The sequence below is a fragment of the Telopea speciosissima genome, chromosome 11, assembly GCF_018873765.1.
Source record: "Telopea speciosissima isolate NSW1024214 ecotype Mountain lineage chromosome 11, Tspe_v1, whole genome shotgun sequence".
NCBI classification, from domain to species: domain Eukaryota; kingdom Viridiplantae; phylum Streptophyta; class Magnoliopsida; order Proteales; family Proteaceae; genus Telopea; species Telopea speciosissima.
In genome coordinates, this window is record NC_057926.1 from 47,285,616 (window position 1) to 47,299,452 (window position 13,837).

The 13,837-nt window shown below is 40.1% G+C and overlaps 1 protein-coding gene across 1 annotated transcript; it reads right to left on the reverse strand.

Annotated features, from left to right (window-relative positions):
- Positions 1-8,110: 8,110 nt before the first annotated feature.
- On the reverse strand, positions 8,111-13,562 carry LOC122645236 (beta-glucosidase BoGH3B-like). The gene is made up of 7 exons (XM_043838567.1): positions 13,419-13,562; positions 12,940-13,156; positions 12,704-12,794; positions 9,974-10,119; positions 9,324-9,570; positions 8,930-9,217; positions 8,111-8,833 (listed from the first exon to the last, which is right to left on the reverse strand). The coding sequence occupies exons 1-7, from the start codon at positions 13,501-13,503 to the stop codon at positions 8,111-8,113; spliced, it is 1,797 nt and encodes a 598-aa protein (XP_043694502.1). The 5' UTR covers positions 13,504-13,562.
- Positions 13,563-13,837: the final 275 nt, after the last annotated feature.

Below are 13,837 nucleotides of genomic sequence, written 5' to 3' on the forward strand. Positions count from 1 at the left end.
CACCTCCCTGTGTTCCCCTCCCCCTCCCCTTCCCCTCTCCCTTTGACTGTAAAAGCTATTTTTGGAATGAGATCTCGGTGTTTGTCTCGTCTCTGTTCCTTTCTATAATCTTAGTAGGAGATTTCAACAAATTTCTTAATTTTGATGTGAAGGTTTAGAGTACTTAAATCTCTTTTGGTTAATCTGAACGCTCATAATGTTTCTTATAAGAAGCTTCTTAGTATGCCACCTCATGGTGTTGTGCAAATCAGGTTTCTTAGTGGCCCAATCTAGTAATTTCTCTTATTTCCAAGGGTTGGAGCTGCCACATAATTTTACATTTGACAAAATTTGAGGGTGCTTGTTTAGAGAACCTAATGCAGCCTCGGTCAGAAGATACAGATCGGGAGAGTCAAACATTCGAACACAAGAAGAAAGACATCACGACGGGGTTAACGCGACTCTTCAAGGACACAGGAAAACTACAACCCTTCAGGGATGCAACGTAACTTTCCAGGGTTACGTGGGAGAACACTTCAAGGTTCAAAATACTCAACAGTGTAAACTTTCATTAATCCCTCTTTTCTGTTGAAATAGTAAAGCTCTTATATATTTAAAGAGAAAATAACACTCTAATTCTCAAGCCCTAATTGCAATCTATCCTACGGCTATGATTAAATCAGAAATTGCATTATAAAATAAAAGAAAATAAATATCCAAATAAATCTTAAACTAAGCTAGGATCCTTGACATAAAAATATACTAAAATTAATAAAACTAAATTAAGAAACTGTCTCTCGTCTTTCTTCAAATTCGTCCAAGGCTGTCCATGTGGCATAAATGTTTAAATTGTACGTGTTTCCTTGTGAAATTTGTCCAAGCATGACCTTGTGTATATTCCATTCCTAAAATATAGGAGAAGGGTTCCAACTTCTTGTTACACGCTTATCCTCTTTCTAGAATTAGATTTCCAAAATAATAGCAATCTCTTCCTCTAAAATAGGAAATTGTAATCCCTTTAGTAATCGGTCAATCTCCTCTAAAATAGGAAAATATATCTCTTTAACAATCTCTAGCTATCCCTCAAAAATAGGAAAGTGATTCTTGTAGCAATCGGTCGGGGCTGATTGCAATTGATTAAAGCTCTTCTTGAAGTCAAGTCCACATGACAAGGAGTGATGTGACCTAGGCTGAACCGATGAAGCTTGATCTTGGCCCTGTTTGGCATGCAAGTCGGGGCTTGCATCATTTCCTCCAGGTTGAAAAAGAGTTCATCCTCGAACTCTTGTTCCAATAAATGGTGTTTGTCGTCCACCCGGATCAAACAAAAACAACTTGAAATGTACCTTGGTGTTGTTGATTGTACAAAGATACTCGCACATCTCAGCTACGAATTGGAACACAAATGTGATTCCGTTTTCTCGCATTAGATTTGTCGAACAAAACATCCTCTAAAGATGAAACCAAATTTGGTCTATTTCCATTGCTGACGACTTGAAGAAATTGACATTCAAATTGCAATGTCATCACCTCCAAAAATGGATCAACATATGCATTAATAGTGCTAATGCATTGGATCACTTGACTGTGCACTTCTGGGTAATATGAGTTAAGTGTGGCTACCTCATCGTGATATGGGTAGAAATACTGTTGTGCTTTCAAAATGAAATCTAGTTCAAGACTTTCGAAAACTCCATGTTCGTCGTCGTACTCATCCTGGTACTCGTCGAAAATTGGGGATTTACTCAAATCAACTTGAACAAAGATTTGTTAGTCCGCAACATCATTCGCTGTCGTCTGAATTTCATCTCTTGTGTTGATGTTCCCCACGGGAGTTGTACGACCACCTCTATGTCTGGGCGTCATCACAACTTCTCGCTCTCCTCCAAAGCTTAATGAAAGTTTACTCTGTTGAGTATTTTGAACCTTGAAGTGTTCTCCCTCGTAACCCTGGAATGTTACATTGCATCTCTGAAGAGTTGCAATTTTTCCGTGTCCTTGAAGAATCACGTTAAACCCGTCATGATGTCTTTCTTCTTGTGTTCGTGTGTTTGACTCTCCCGATCCGTATCTTCCGACCGAGCCTGCATTAGAACCTCTGTAAACGTGTCTGTCTAGGATTTTTTTTTCTTCCAATTCTTAAAATTGAAATTAAATTAAAGTAACAACTATTAACCTATTAGCAAGGGCAATATTGTAACTCAAACAAGCCAAGAGAGAAAGTACTCTGTAAGATTAGGAATTTGGATACCTCATACATAGCAATGCAGAAGCATTTTGCGGAATGGGGATGATATCAAACAGTATCGGATGTAATGAAAAGTTTTACCCTCAAAGATACCGATACCATAGGGTATTTTGACCATTATACCATTGTGATCGTAGTACCGTGCAATGATAGGATATCAGCCAGCTATTAGTATTGGTGTCAACCGACAAAGATGATTTTTCACTTCCTAAAAAATCATAAAGGGAACATGAATGAGTAGTCTTTAAACTTGATTGTCAAAAGCATATGATAGGGTGGAATGAGATTACCCTTATGAAGTTAAATGATCAACTTACCCTTCTTCTTCTTCCTGCTGCAACCCACAAATATGTATTATTAATCCCTGTTTCCCCCAAACTCTATAGTCCGGGAACTTAGATCAAGAGAAGAGCGATTGCTCACAATGTGGGTTCTACTCTTGCCTCGGTAATCCAAGGACTTTCACAAAGATAGACAGTAGATGAAGACAAAGGAAATGTGTATTTACTATGGACTAGTGTCCGGGATGAACAGTCTACAGTGCAATGCATAAAGGCACAGGAAATAAACTCCTTAAGATCACACCATTGCTAAGCTAGAATTGAGAAAGTAAAGATAAATAAAAGATGCAAGTTTTTGGGTATTTGATTGATGATCCTCTCTGTATTCTTCCCCTGCTATTTATGTGATCTGCAGAATCGCGGATTAGTTGGTTACCATGCTAGCCACTATCTCCCATACCTCCTGATTCTGCTCTAACTGTTTGCACGAAAAGTAACCACCTGACCAATCATAACCGTCGGTGCTGATCAATTGCAACTGCTACTCCCTCTTGACCGAGCAGAGTGAACACCCCCTTCTACCCGAGAGAAGCAATCTTCAGTCAGCACCCACTCTGGCTTCGTGACCGAAGATCTTGGGCGAAATTTGGGTGTAAACAATCCCAAAACTCAAAACAGGTGAGTGATTTCTCTATTTTTATTGAAGAAGATTAGCAGTCAATCATCAACGTCCTTATCTTTTCCTGATTTCTCAATAGTTCTTCGATCCCATCTTTGATTTTGAGGGCAGTTGCAGTTGAGGGAAGATCTCAACAATTAAGGGATTCAATAGGGCTCAAAGCTAATTGAAGCAAGGTTATACAAGACCCAGATGGGTTGAGATAAAATGAAACATATCAAAAGTTTGAGGAGAAAATCCCATTTCTTTCTCTTTGACCCCGGCTGGAAGCCATCACCCCAGATGAAGGGATACCCTTATGCTGCAAGACCCGACTCAATCTCACTCAATTGAGCTGCAGGAAAGCAAGGTGAAGTCCCAAAACAAACGTAGAGAACCAATTTGGGCTCCATGGAATCAAGCCATCTAGGATAGTCATCGTTCAAAGATGATGAGCCATTCCCATCCCCTTTCGTGACCTTCTTGGTGGTTCCATCAACTCTTTCCCCTCTTTTAATCTTAAATTCTATTAGAGATAGACTCTCACTATGGATGTATTTTAAATCCGGAGACAGATTTAGGGTTCTTGAGCATCCATTTCTATTCTATCTCTGAATTTAAAATGAGATGGAATCGATCCCCAAGAACCCTAGAACCAGCCTTTGTATCTAGAAATATGGAATTCTTAGGGTTATTTCAAATTTTTTTTCCATTTCACAGGCACAAAATAGTGGTGTTGGAAATTCGATGCAGTAGAGGGTAGGCGTGGATGGGTTGCAGGAGGGAGAAGAAGAAGAAGAAGAAGGAGGAGGAGGAGGATGAGGAGGGGGTAAAAGGGTCACTTCACTACCTATAAAGGATAGTTTGGGTATTTAGAATTTTTCTAACTCATGATGTCATCACTAAAGGGTGACTAACTAACGGACAGGACCTACTTGAAAGAAATCATAAAATGGAGGGGGTGTTCAAGTAAGGTTTTGAAAAATAGGAAATATTAAGAAAACAGGCAATATTCTAAAGGGTGTACAAGTAATTTTCCCAATAAAAAATGAAAATATACATCCCAGCCAGTTTCATCTAGATTCTGTGATTCATGTTAGATCCGATGGGTTCATTGTTTTGTATTCTTTCAATGGACCTTGTGTTCTATTACTTTATGGAAAAAGAACTCTGTTCGGGAGTATGGCCTATCTCCTCCCCATATGAAAAGACAGCTCTGCCCCCTTGTTTATGGAAGAGAGAGATAGACACATGGAAGTGCTGGCGTAGGCCACACTCCCGAACAGAAAATTGCTTCCCTTACTTTATTTACTGATAATCCTATTATGGAACACCATAACGTTATCCGAAAGTGGTAATGCTATAAAGAGTAAGAATGGACTTATCTGGATAGTCATGACTCATGAGTGAGTCATCTTATCTTGTGTCATGGATGAATCATGACTGATCCATTAAGAAAAATAGAATGAGGTAATAGATCTCCTCATGTTTAATAATCTACACACATTTGTCTTTGAGTTTTGAGCATTTTGACCTTTTTTTATAACTTTTCTTGATTCCTAGTTTGACCTATTATTTTCTCGGGCTGTCTTTTTCTCAATAAATCATGTTTGAAATTTGAATTAGTATACATGTATAAGATTGGATCAAATAAAAACAAGAACTAGTCTTTATTTTTTTTTTTTTAATTGTTTAAGGTTTTCTTTTTAGGACGAGTTTTCCTTTAACCACGGTGAATGGATTCAGATGTGCACCAGAGGATATTTTGGGGGAACTTACTAAAACCTCATAGGATTTTTGAATCTGGGATGGTGTGGTGAATCTTCACCGCATAGTGAAGAAATTTTTTTTTCCTTTTTATTGGGAAAAGTATCTTTCCATAGCCGCCTATATGACGGTTCTTTTTATTAGTAAATTGTTTTCCTTAAGTTGGACGGTTAATTTGGTCATTTTTTTGGGAGAATATTCTCTGTGCCGCAGCGCAGGCTGCGCCCAGGCACATGGCCGGGTAGCCTATGCAGGGGCCAAGGTGGTCATTGCATCCACCCCCATGTGCCTGGGCGCAGCCTGCGCTGCGGCACAGAGAACAGCACCCCCATTTTTTTTTATCCATTTCAAACACATGCTTTGCTATTGTTCAACTTTCTTTAGATACACTGGATTTTCAAAGATTAATTTCTCCACATTGCAAGATATGCGTAGGTTCAAATTGAACCGATGAATAATTAGATATTTTTTTGTCATCAGGAAAAAATGAAAATATTATTGAAAGAAAGAAGAGAAGAACTTATCCAATAGGATGTCAGCATTTACAAAGAGAAGCCACTTTTTCCGGTGCATGAGCTTCACCATTGGTGTACCCAGTACATCAGGCTCCTTCCACTGCATGGTTTGGAGGAGGCTGTTTCTTAACTTAAACCCAAGACCACTAGGTCGTAATGGAGCAACCTTACCATTGTGCCGAGGTCTGCTATCTTCCAAACAAAAACACAACATGAGTAAAAAAAAAATGATTAAGAATATAATTTGCTGTAAACACAGACAACTCAATCTAATATTGAAGAAGATAATTTAGAATCTAAAAATATAGTGTGTTTCAATCCTCCTCCAACAATGTATGGGACTTCTTTTTTGACATAGATTTGATTTGATTATGGACTCCCCTATCAACATACTCGGCAACTACTGCTCTAGTTGATGAACAATGGTGGTTCGTATACTCTATTTTATTTTATAGATTTAGCTTGCACAATTATTTGTCTCCTTTTACAAAGGCTTTCTTTCCCAAATGTTACTTGTCAAGCAAAGAAAAAACTGAATACAAAAAATGCTCAAAAAAAGTGTATGCCATCTGCTCTCCTTCATAAACTAAATAAGATTGTTACACCAATTGACATTCCCTTTAGATTAATGGTAATTGTTTTCCCAATCGATATTCCTTGGTTGCGATTTCTACATCAACCTCTATAATGTAGGCAATACTACGATCCATGGGATCAAGGTTGATTCCGTAGGGAAACCAATTATAAACAAATTAGGGTATTGCACGCTATGGGCAGCCCATTCTAATTTTAGGGTTTCCTATGGGTGCCCATGGGAACCCCAGTGCATCCCTGTTACGGTTTTCCCTTTCCTCATGTGTCCCATGCAATTATGGAATGCAGTAGGGATAGAGAAACTCATCTCTAATCCATCACATGGCAAGAGGGATCCATCCCATGCCCGAATGCGTAGTGGAAATAAATCGATTCGGGTTTCTTTCGCATCCCATGAATAAACAATAATTAATATCAAGAAGAATTGCTAACCTGGTGAGCCTCAAGTGTTGCTCCTTCAATAGATAATGGTTCTTCCTCCAATGAGCGCTCCAAGTAAACGGATCTGAACCTCCAAAGTAGCGCTACCAAGGTTCTTCAAGCCAATCCTAGATGCTCTCAAATTCTTCAAGCACAGATCTGGGTTTTCTCAAAACCCTAACTCTCAATCACAGGTGAGAGAAACAAGAAGAAGAAGAAGAGATCTCAAAGAGGGAGAGAGAGACCAAAATGCAGGAGAGAGGGGGCCAGGCAAAAACGTGGAGCACTGCCCCCTCTGCGTTTTTGGTCCTCTATATATAGAGCTAGGGTTTTCTAAAAACCCTGAAGGGATTAAAATTAATCCCAGTGAGAGTTTGTCTCTCTCTTTCTCTTTGTTTGGCAGTTCCATTTAAACTCAAAGTGCTTCTAATTGGTGAAGAAGCAGAATCTAATAGGGAAAGTATTAATTAGTTACTTTATTTAATATTTATGGATAATTACAATTAGCACCAATCCATTAATTAAATAAAGAACTAATTAAATTAGCAAATTCCAAATAACTCCCTATATGATAACAAATTATCATATACAACCCCCCCCACTAATCAACACCATCATTATGGAATCTAGAGCATGTACACATGTACTGCCAAACCCCAATCCATAGTACATGTCCATATAAGAGTGTCTGTGCATCTGATCGGGTCCCGCAAAACTCGATAAAACACTTTGTTCAAATAATCATATATATTATATTATTTTATGTAAAATAGATTTTTGCAAAACCATTTCCAAAACGGCACTGGATCCAGATTTCGATCCGACCATACACAGACAGTCTCAATCTTGGTGTTCCCCAATCGGGCAGTGGTAACCATGTTGGGTAACTCCTTCACTCACAAAGTGTTCACGCATTCCCAGAACATCGGCTTTGACTCACTTGAGTCTCAATCATTGATGAACCAAAGAATGCGATCACTCTTTGCAGTGATAGGGTCCTCTCAGGCAAAGGGTGTCGGTGACACATGTTTATCCCTTCGTACATCTGGCAATAATACGTGAGGGAATCGACAAAGTAGATTCTTCGCCAATACACACATCAACATGTGAGTACTTGCATTTGTATCCTGACATCACATGTCTAGGTATACCCAATGCGATGACCATATGATAAGGGTGCCCAGCCCAAACCCTAGTCGTGACTACCATTTTAAGTAAAACTTACGGGCACATAATGCTCAAAAAGTTTATATCGCATGTGACAATATTAAACTAAAATGTATAAAAGTTTAATACAAATGTGAACTGGGTTGAACCGGACCGAACCTGGTTTAATGGACACACACTTGTCCAACATATAATCCATCTTGGATTGCCTCCGCTTCCATGAATGTATTAGAAAAACTCCTATTATGTTTGCTTTCTAAGTCGATTTCACATATGATAAAAATAGTTGTTCTTATTACCTGAGAATGCAAAATCAACCTATAATGCATTCCAAGAACGCATACCAATCACAACCGTGGTATTTCATAAATTTTCATTGATCAAAACAACAATTATACAAATGCTACAACTAAAATACCCTTCTGATCCTCATATGGCCCTTTATGTACAACTTTTTTGTTATAATCTATACCATAACGAATCAAATAGATGAAAAAGAAGTTGCAGAACCTCTTTTGTGCGATTGGATACCCATCTGGAGCCCATACCCAAATGGGTACAGCGGGTCATAATACGGATCCCCAAAATTCATCGGCAGCTGGTCTACCCGCCGGAACCATGTCTTTGGAAGCTTACCCTGGAAATCACAATCCCCAAATATAACATCAGCAATCCCTTTTCCAGCTTCACTCCCTGGAAGCCAAGCAGCCACCAATGCCTCCATCATGTCAACATAAGGCTCTATCACAACGGGTCGACCCGACACAACGATAACCAGACATTTCACCTCCTTGCACACAGTCTTGATAGTCTCCTCTCCGTCCAACACCAGCTTGAGATCTTTGCTATCACCATCTGTTTCCGCATATGGGAGCTCGCCGACAACCACGATCGCATAGGAAGAATCCCGATTCTTGTTAACAAATTGCTTGTCTGGTTTTTCTTGGAACACGACCTGGGTCTGCTTGCTAACAACCCTCTTGATGCCTTCTAAGATGGTTGTTCCTTTGGTGATGTTGCCTGAGGTGCCTTTCCATGATATAGTCCACCCTCCACATTGGTAGCCGATGTTGTGTGCATGAGACCCAACCACAAGGACCTTGGGGGCATTCTTACTCAAAGGAAGCATCTTCTCCTCTCCCTTCCCATTCTTCAACAACACCAAGCTCTTCCTCACGGCTTCTCTTGCCAATTCCCTATGTTTCTGTGGGTCCAAAAGGTTGAAAAGTTAAACCAAATTTAATGACCAAAATACCCATATCAATGAAATCAATTAATTCAGTTGGGTTTTGAGACTAACCTTGTGTCCAACCATGGAATGGAGAGACCGGTCAGCCATGGGCTGTTCAAAAAGCCCAAGAATGAACTTCACCCTAAGGATTCGCCTCACAGCATCGTCAAACCTACTGATAGGAATCTCGCCGGATGACACAAGCTCCGTCATGTATGTGAGGTATTGCTGGTATTTGTAAGGGATCATGACCATGTCGATTCCAGCGTTGATGGCTGCCTTCAGGCTTTCTTTGTAGTGTGAACCGGGTGGGTTGGTCATTCGGTCAATTGCTTCCCAGTCTGATATGACCATACCCTGTCCCATGTAGTAGGATATACAAAGTGATGACCACTAGGGTGTCAGGACCAGATTAAGGGTAGAAATGTAAATTTAGAGATGTTGTATGATGATATTATGCTACCTGGAAGGACATCTCTTGTTTGAGAATGCGAGTGAGGAGGAAAGAGTTGGCATGCATCTTGATCCCGTTCCAGCTAGAGTAAGAAGCCATGATTGTTGACACCCCCATGGCTATTGCATCAATATAAGGGGTCATGTGAATGCGATACAGGTCATCATATGTGGTCACCGTGTTGTACTCGTCGACCCCTCCTTGTGTCCCACCATCGCCGGCGTAGTGTTTTGCACAAGCCAGCACTTTCCTTCCCCTGTAATGGATCCATTCAATAACAATCATCATAATTTAGAATCTATACCGTCCAATAAATAACTAGAGACCACCGTTTTGGGAATCGGTATCATCGAATTGGTCATATCATATTATATTGGTATCATTGTTGAACTGATACCAGATTGATGATACGATACAAATAGAAGGTAAAATAGTATAATGATATTAGGGCTGCATTTGGTATGCATTCTTGGAATGCATTCTAGGTCAATTTCGCATTCTCGAATAGTAAAAATAGTTGTTTTTATTGTCTAAGAATGCAAAATTACCTAGAATACATACCAAACATAGCCTAGATCTTTAGGTGCATGTATGTGCAGAGGATTCGATCTCAGTAGGTGTGAAAATGGAAATACACTTTAAACAGAAAAAGCAAGTACCCAGAAGCGACGAAGGGGTAACCAAGGGTATGATTTTGAGGAGGGTAGCCTTGTAGGCCTAGTATGATCTTGGACATGCTCCTCACAATTTGCGTATCTTCGCTGTAGCTCTCGTAGCATCGACCCCACCGCGGATCCCTACACACCTGCAGTTCCACACATTCAAAGAGATTAATTAGTTAAAAGATGGATGAGACCACAGCCGTGGTAAGAGATATTGATTATCCAATAGTAGGTGCTACTTTTGAGGGATCGGGAACCTACTCTTTCTTCGAAATGGTATAGGAACAACAGATACTATACTACTAGGGATGAGAAAGTTGCTCCTGCGATTGGATTTGGCTCTTGTCCTGCCATGGCGGGAGCTGGAGAGTCCAATACCCATCTAGGATTCTGCCACGTGGACAGGACAGGATCCCACGGCCAAAATAGCAAACGGCTTCTTTAACCCAAAATGGTCCCTTCGTCCTCTCTCACCCAAAGTTTATGATGAACCCGACCCGATTAATTTTTGAAATTTGAAACCCAAATTTTCATATTTCCCCCTTTCGTTTTCCCCTTTCATCTTCCCCCCTTTCGTTTCTCTCTCCATTATCGTCTTCACCTCGACGAACCCTAGCACCGGTGAGCGTCGAACCAGGTGAAGAGATCTGGAGGAGTCTACTATTGTTCCTTTGGGTTTTATAGGAATGTTGGTAGTTCTCCTAAGGACCTGGGAAAATTAACAGCAGATGACCTAAGATTTCTTTTTTCCGATTAAGCAAAAGCACCTTCAAATGGAGCCGTCTTGATCAGTAAGTTGTCTTCCACGCAGATGTTGACACACTTGAGTTAATGGGATAGCAGCAGCAATCTGGTCTTACATTGTAAAGGTTACTACATTTGTAAAGGGGTCGTATTTTTTTTCCATGTAAACCTGTTTGATTTTGTACAAGAGATTGAAGAGTCTTCTATAAAAGCAGCAGCTCAGGGGATTAATCTAATAAAAAGATGTCCAATTTTCTGGTTATGGTTCGGCCATTATGTTTTACCAAACCTTGAGTGGGATTAAGGTCAGTAGGAGTTGATATACATTAAAAATTTGAGAACACCGAATGGGAAACCATCTTTTCAGTTCTCTTCTATTACAAATCTGCACTGAACTGATCAGACGAGTCGTCATTCCTAGTAGCTCATGATCTGGCCATCTGGTTCCTTTGATATTGTTAATCCAAACAAGAAACATTTGGACCTTAAAAACTTCTGACAGATAGAGAGAGAGAATGCCAATCAACTTCACCACTTCAAGGCCAAAGGGTTGGTCAGGGATAGGTTCCTCTGTGTTATTTCACTCTACAACCTCCAAAGCAGCAACCAAATAACCGATAGAGACCGAGGGTGTGCCAGAGAGAAAGAGAGAGAGAGAATCCTTAACCGCAACTCCGCTGCGGCGTTTGCCGGTGCTAGGGTTCGTCGAGGTGAAGAAGATAATGGAGAGAGAAACGAAAGGGGGGAAGATGAAACGGGAAAATGGGTTCGACTTTTGTTATTTGGGTTTCAAATTTCAAAAATTAATCGGGTCAGGTTCATCATAAACTTCGGGTGAGAGAGGACGAAGGGACCATTTTGGGTTAAAGAAGCCGTCTGCTATTTTGGCCGTGGGATCTTGTCCTGTCCACGTGGCAAAATCCTAGATGGGTGCTGGACGCTCCAGCTCCCACCACGGCAGGACAGGAGCCAAATCTCCTGCGATTTCTAACCTGATTAGTGACTTAGGGCTTTGAAGTGGCCGTTCCACTGGTAGTTTAGGTTGGAACTAAGATTGGTTTTTTTAAATGAATAGATATCCAATTATATAAATACTGCATTAAATGATTTTTAAATAATAACATATATTTTTTTATACGGTCTCTACACAATCGTGTATGATTTTTTGATCAAATCTTTTTTATTACAAAGACAATTAAAGTAGGTAGAAGGTTTCTAGAAGTTGTAACCCTTAATTAAATTAAGGGAAACAGTTTTCTGCCCATGAGTGTGGGCTACGCCAGCACTTTTATGTGTCCCCTATCTCTCTCCTCCTTAATACAAGGGGGCAGATGTGTCTTTTCACATGAGGAGGAAAGAGATAGACCCAGGGGAGTGCTGGCGTAGGCCACACTACCGACAGAGATCTTTTTCCCTTAAATTAATCCCAAACAGGCATGGGCTTCCTATAAACTAAAAAATCTCACAAATATCATCCATCATTTGAAAAGTTAAAAAAAAAATTGCTGCTAACCAGGTTGCAAGAATGCTCCAGCTACCCGTGCTTTCAACCAAAGAAATTGGATATTGTCACTCCTTTGGCTTCATAAATATCCTCTTTGGTTTTTGTATTTTCTAAAGTGTCTTTTTTGATTTCATTTCTTTGGCTGTGAACCGGGTAGCATGAACTGTAAGGGTATTTATGTAATATCCCTTCATATGTTTTAATATAATCCTATTTGTATTAATATCCAGACTGTGAGGAGCAATCTAGTAATTAGTCCATCTGACCTATACCCTAGTTTTCCTATAAATACTAGCTGGAGGCAGCAATCTGGGTATTCCAAACTAGATACTCAGGGTGTAATGCTTTAAGCAACCTTGTGCTTAAACCCTAAACCCTAACATGAACATTCCTGCAACGGTTGTATAGCTTTACTGCTCTAAATGACAACTTCGCTCTTACCATAGAGAGAGAGAGAGAGAGAGAGAAAGAGAGCTTACAGCAATACAGGGAGCAAAAGCGTACGGCATTCCGGTGCCCTGAACCTCCAAAGCAGTGGCACTTCCGATCTTCACCATTAAATCCTCGTCCCTTCATCGAAACAAAACAAGAAAATGAGGAAACAGGAAAATATTAGCCTAAAATCTGATAACAATTTATCTTTAAATGATCTCAAGCTTCTGTTTCTCCCACAGTTGCACAGATTCACAGGAACAGAGGAGGAAGATGGAGAAACCTTGCAGCTCCAAGGCCGATGTTATGAGGAAAAATAGTGGCACCGAGGACGTTATTATGGCCATGGATTGCGTCAGTACCATATATCATGGGAATCCCAAGCCTTGCCGACAACGCAGACTTTTGGAACCCATCGATCATGTCCGCCCACATTGCAGGGGTCGCGTTTGGCGCTATAACAGGATGACCGACCGGCACTACTCCGTTCACTACACTCCCTGAAATTGATAACCAGAATAACTCTCATCGTCAGTGTTTCATCTTCTTGAGCTTCAAAGAATTCAAGAAAATTAAGTTTCAAACAAGAATGAAAAACTTAGGCAGTGTTTGGTATGCATTCTATGTTGATTTCACATTCTCAAATGATAAAAATAATTGTTTTCCTCATCAGAGAATGCAAAACCAACCTAGAATGCGTTTCAGGAATGCATACCAAACACATACAGCTTTAGAAAACTATAGAAAACAGAGGGGACGAACCGATGGAATGATTAATAAGGACATCAGGAGAAGCGACGGAGATATCGATTTGGGCCATTTGGCCGATCTTTTCATGAGTAGTCATCCGAGAAAGGAGATCTGAGACTCGGTATTCGATTGGGAGTCTTGGATCCTTGTAACCAGCTTGAGCTGGTTCTGTTGAAGCTGAAGCTGAAGCAGAAGGGAAAATGAAGATGAAGAGAAAGAGAAAGGAACAGAGGTGGTGGAAAGAGGAGCAATGGCGATCACCATGGTTCATCTTCATATTTTCTTAGCCTTTCTGTAGAAATTATGATTAACGACTGTGTGTGGAATTCAGATTCTGACATCTCCTCCTTTTATAGTTTTTTTTGGTTGAATTTTTAGAGATTTTGATGAATTCGATTTCGTGAGACGACTTAGATGTTTAAATATTTCTG

Bases quoted from the DNA above. Each gene is read 5' to 3' on its own strand.
- LOC122645236 (XM_043838567.1), bottom strand. From the start codon at position 13,503: ATGACTACTCATGAAAAGATCGGCCAAATGGCCCAAATCGATATCTCC. The intron at 9,218-9,323 runs GTAGCATAATAT...TACATGGGACAG, and splicing joins AACAAGAGATGTCCTTCCAG to GGTATGGTCATATCAGACTG. The intron at 8,834-8,929 runs GTTAGTCTCAAA...TTGGACCCACAG, and splicing joins ATTCCATGGTTGGACACAAG to AAACATAGGGAATTGGCAAG.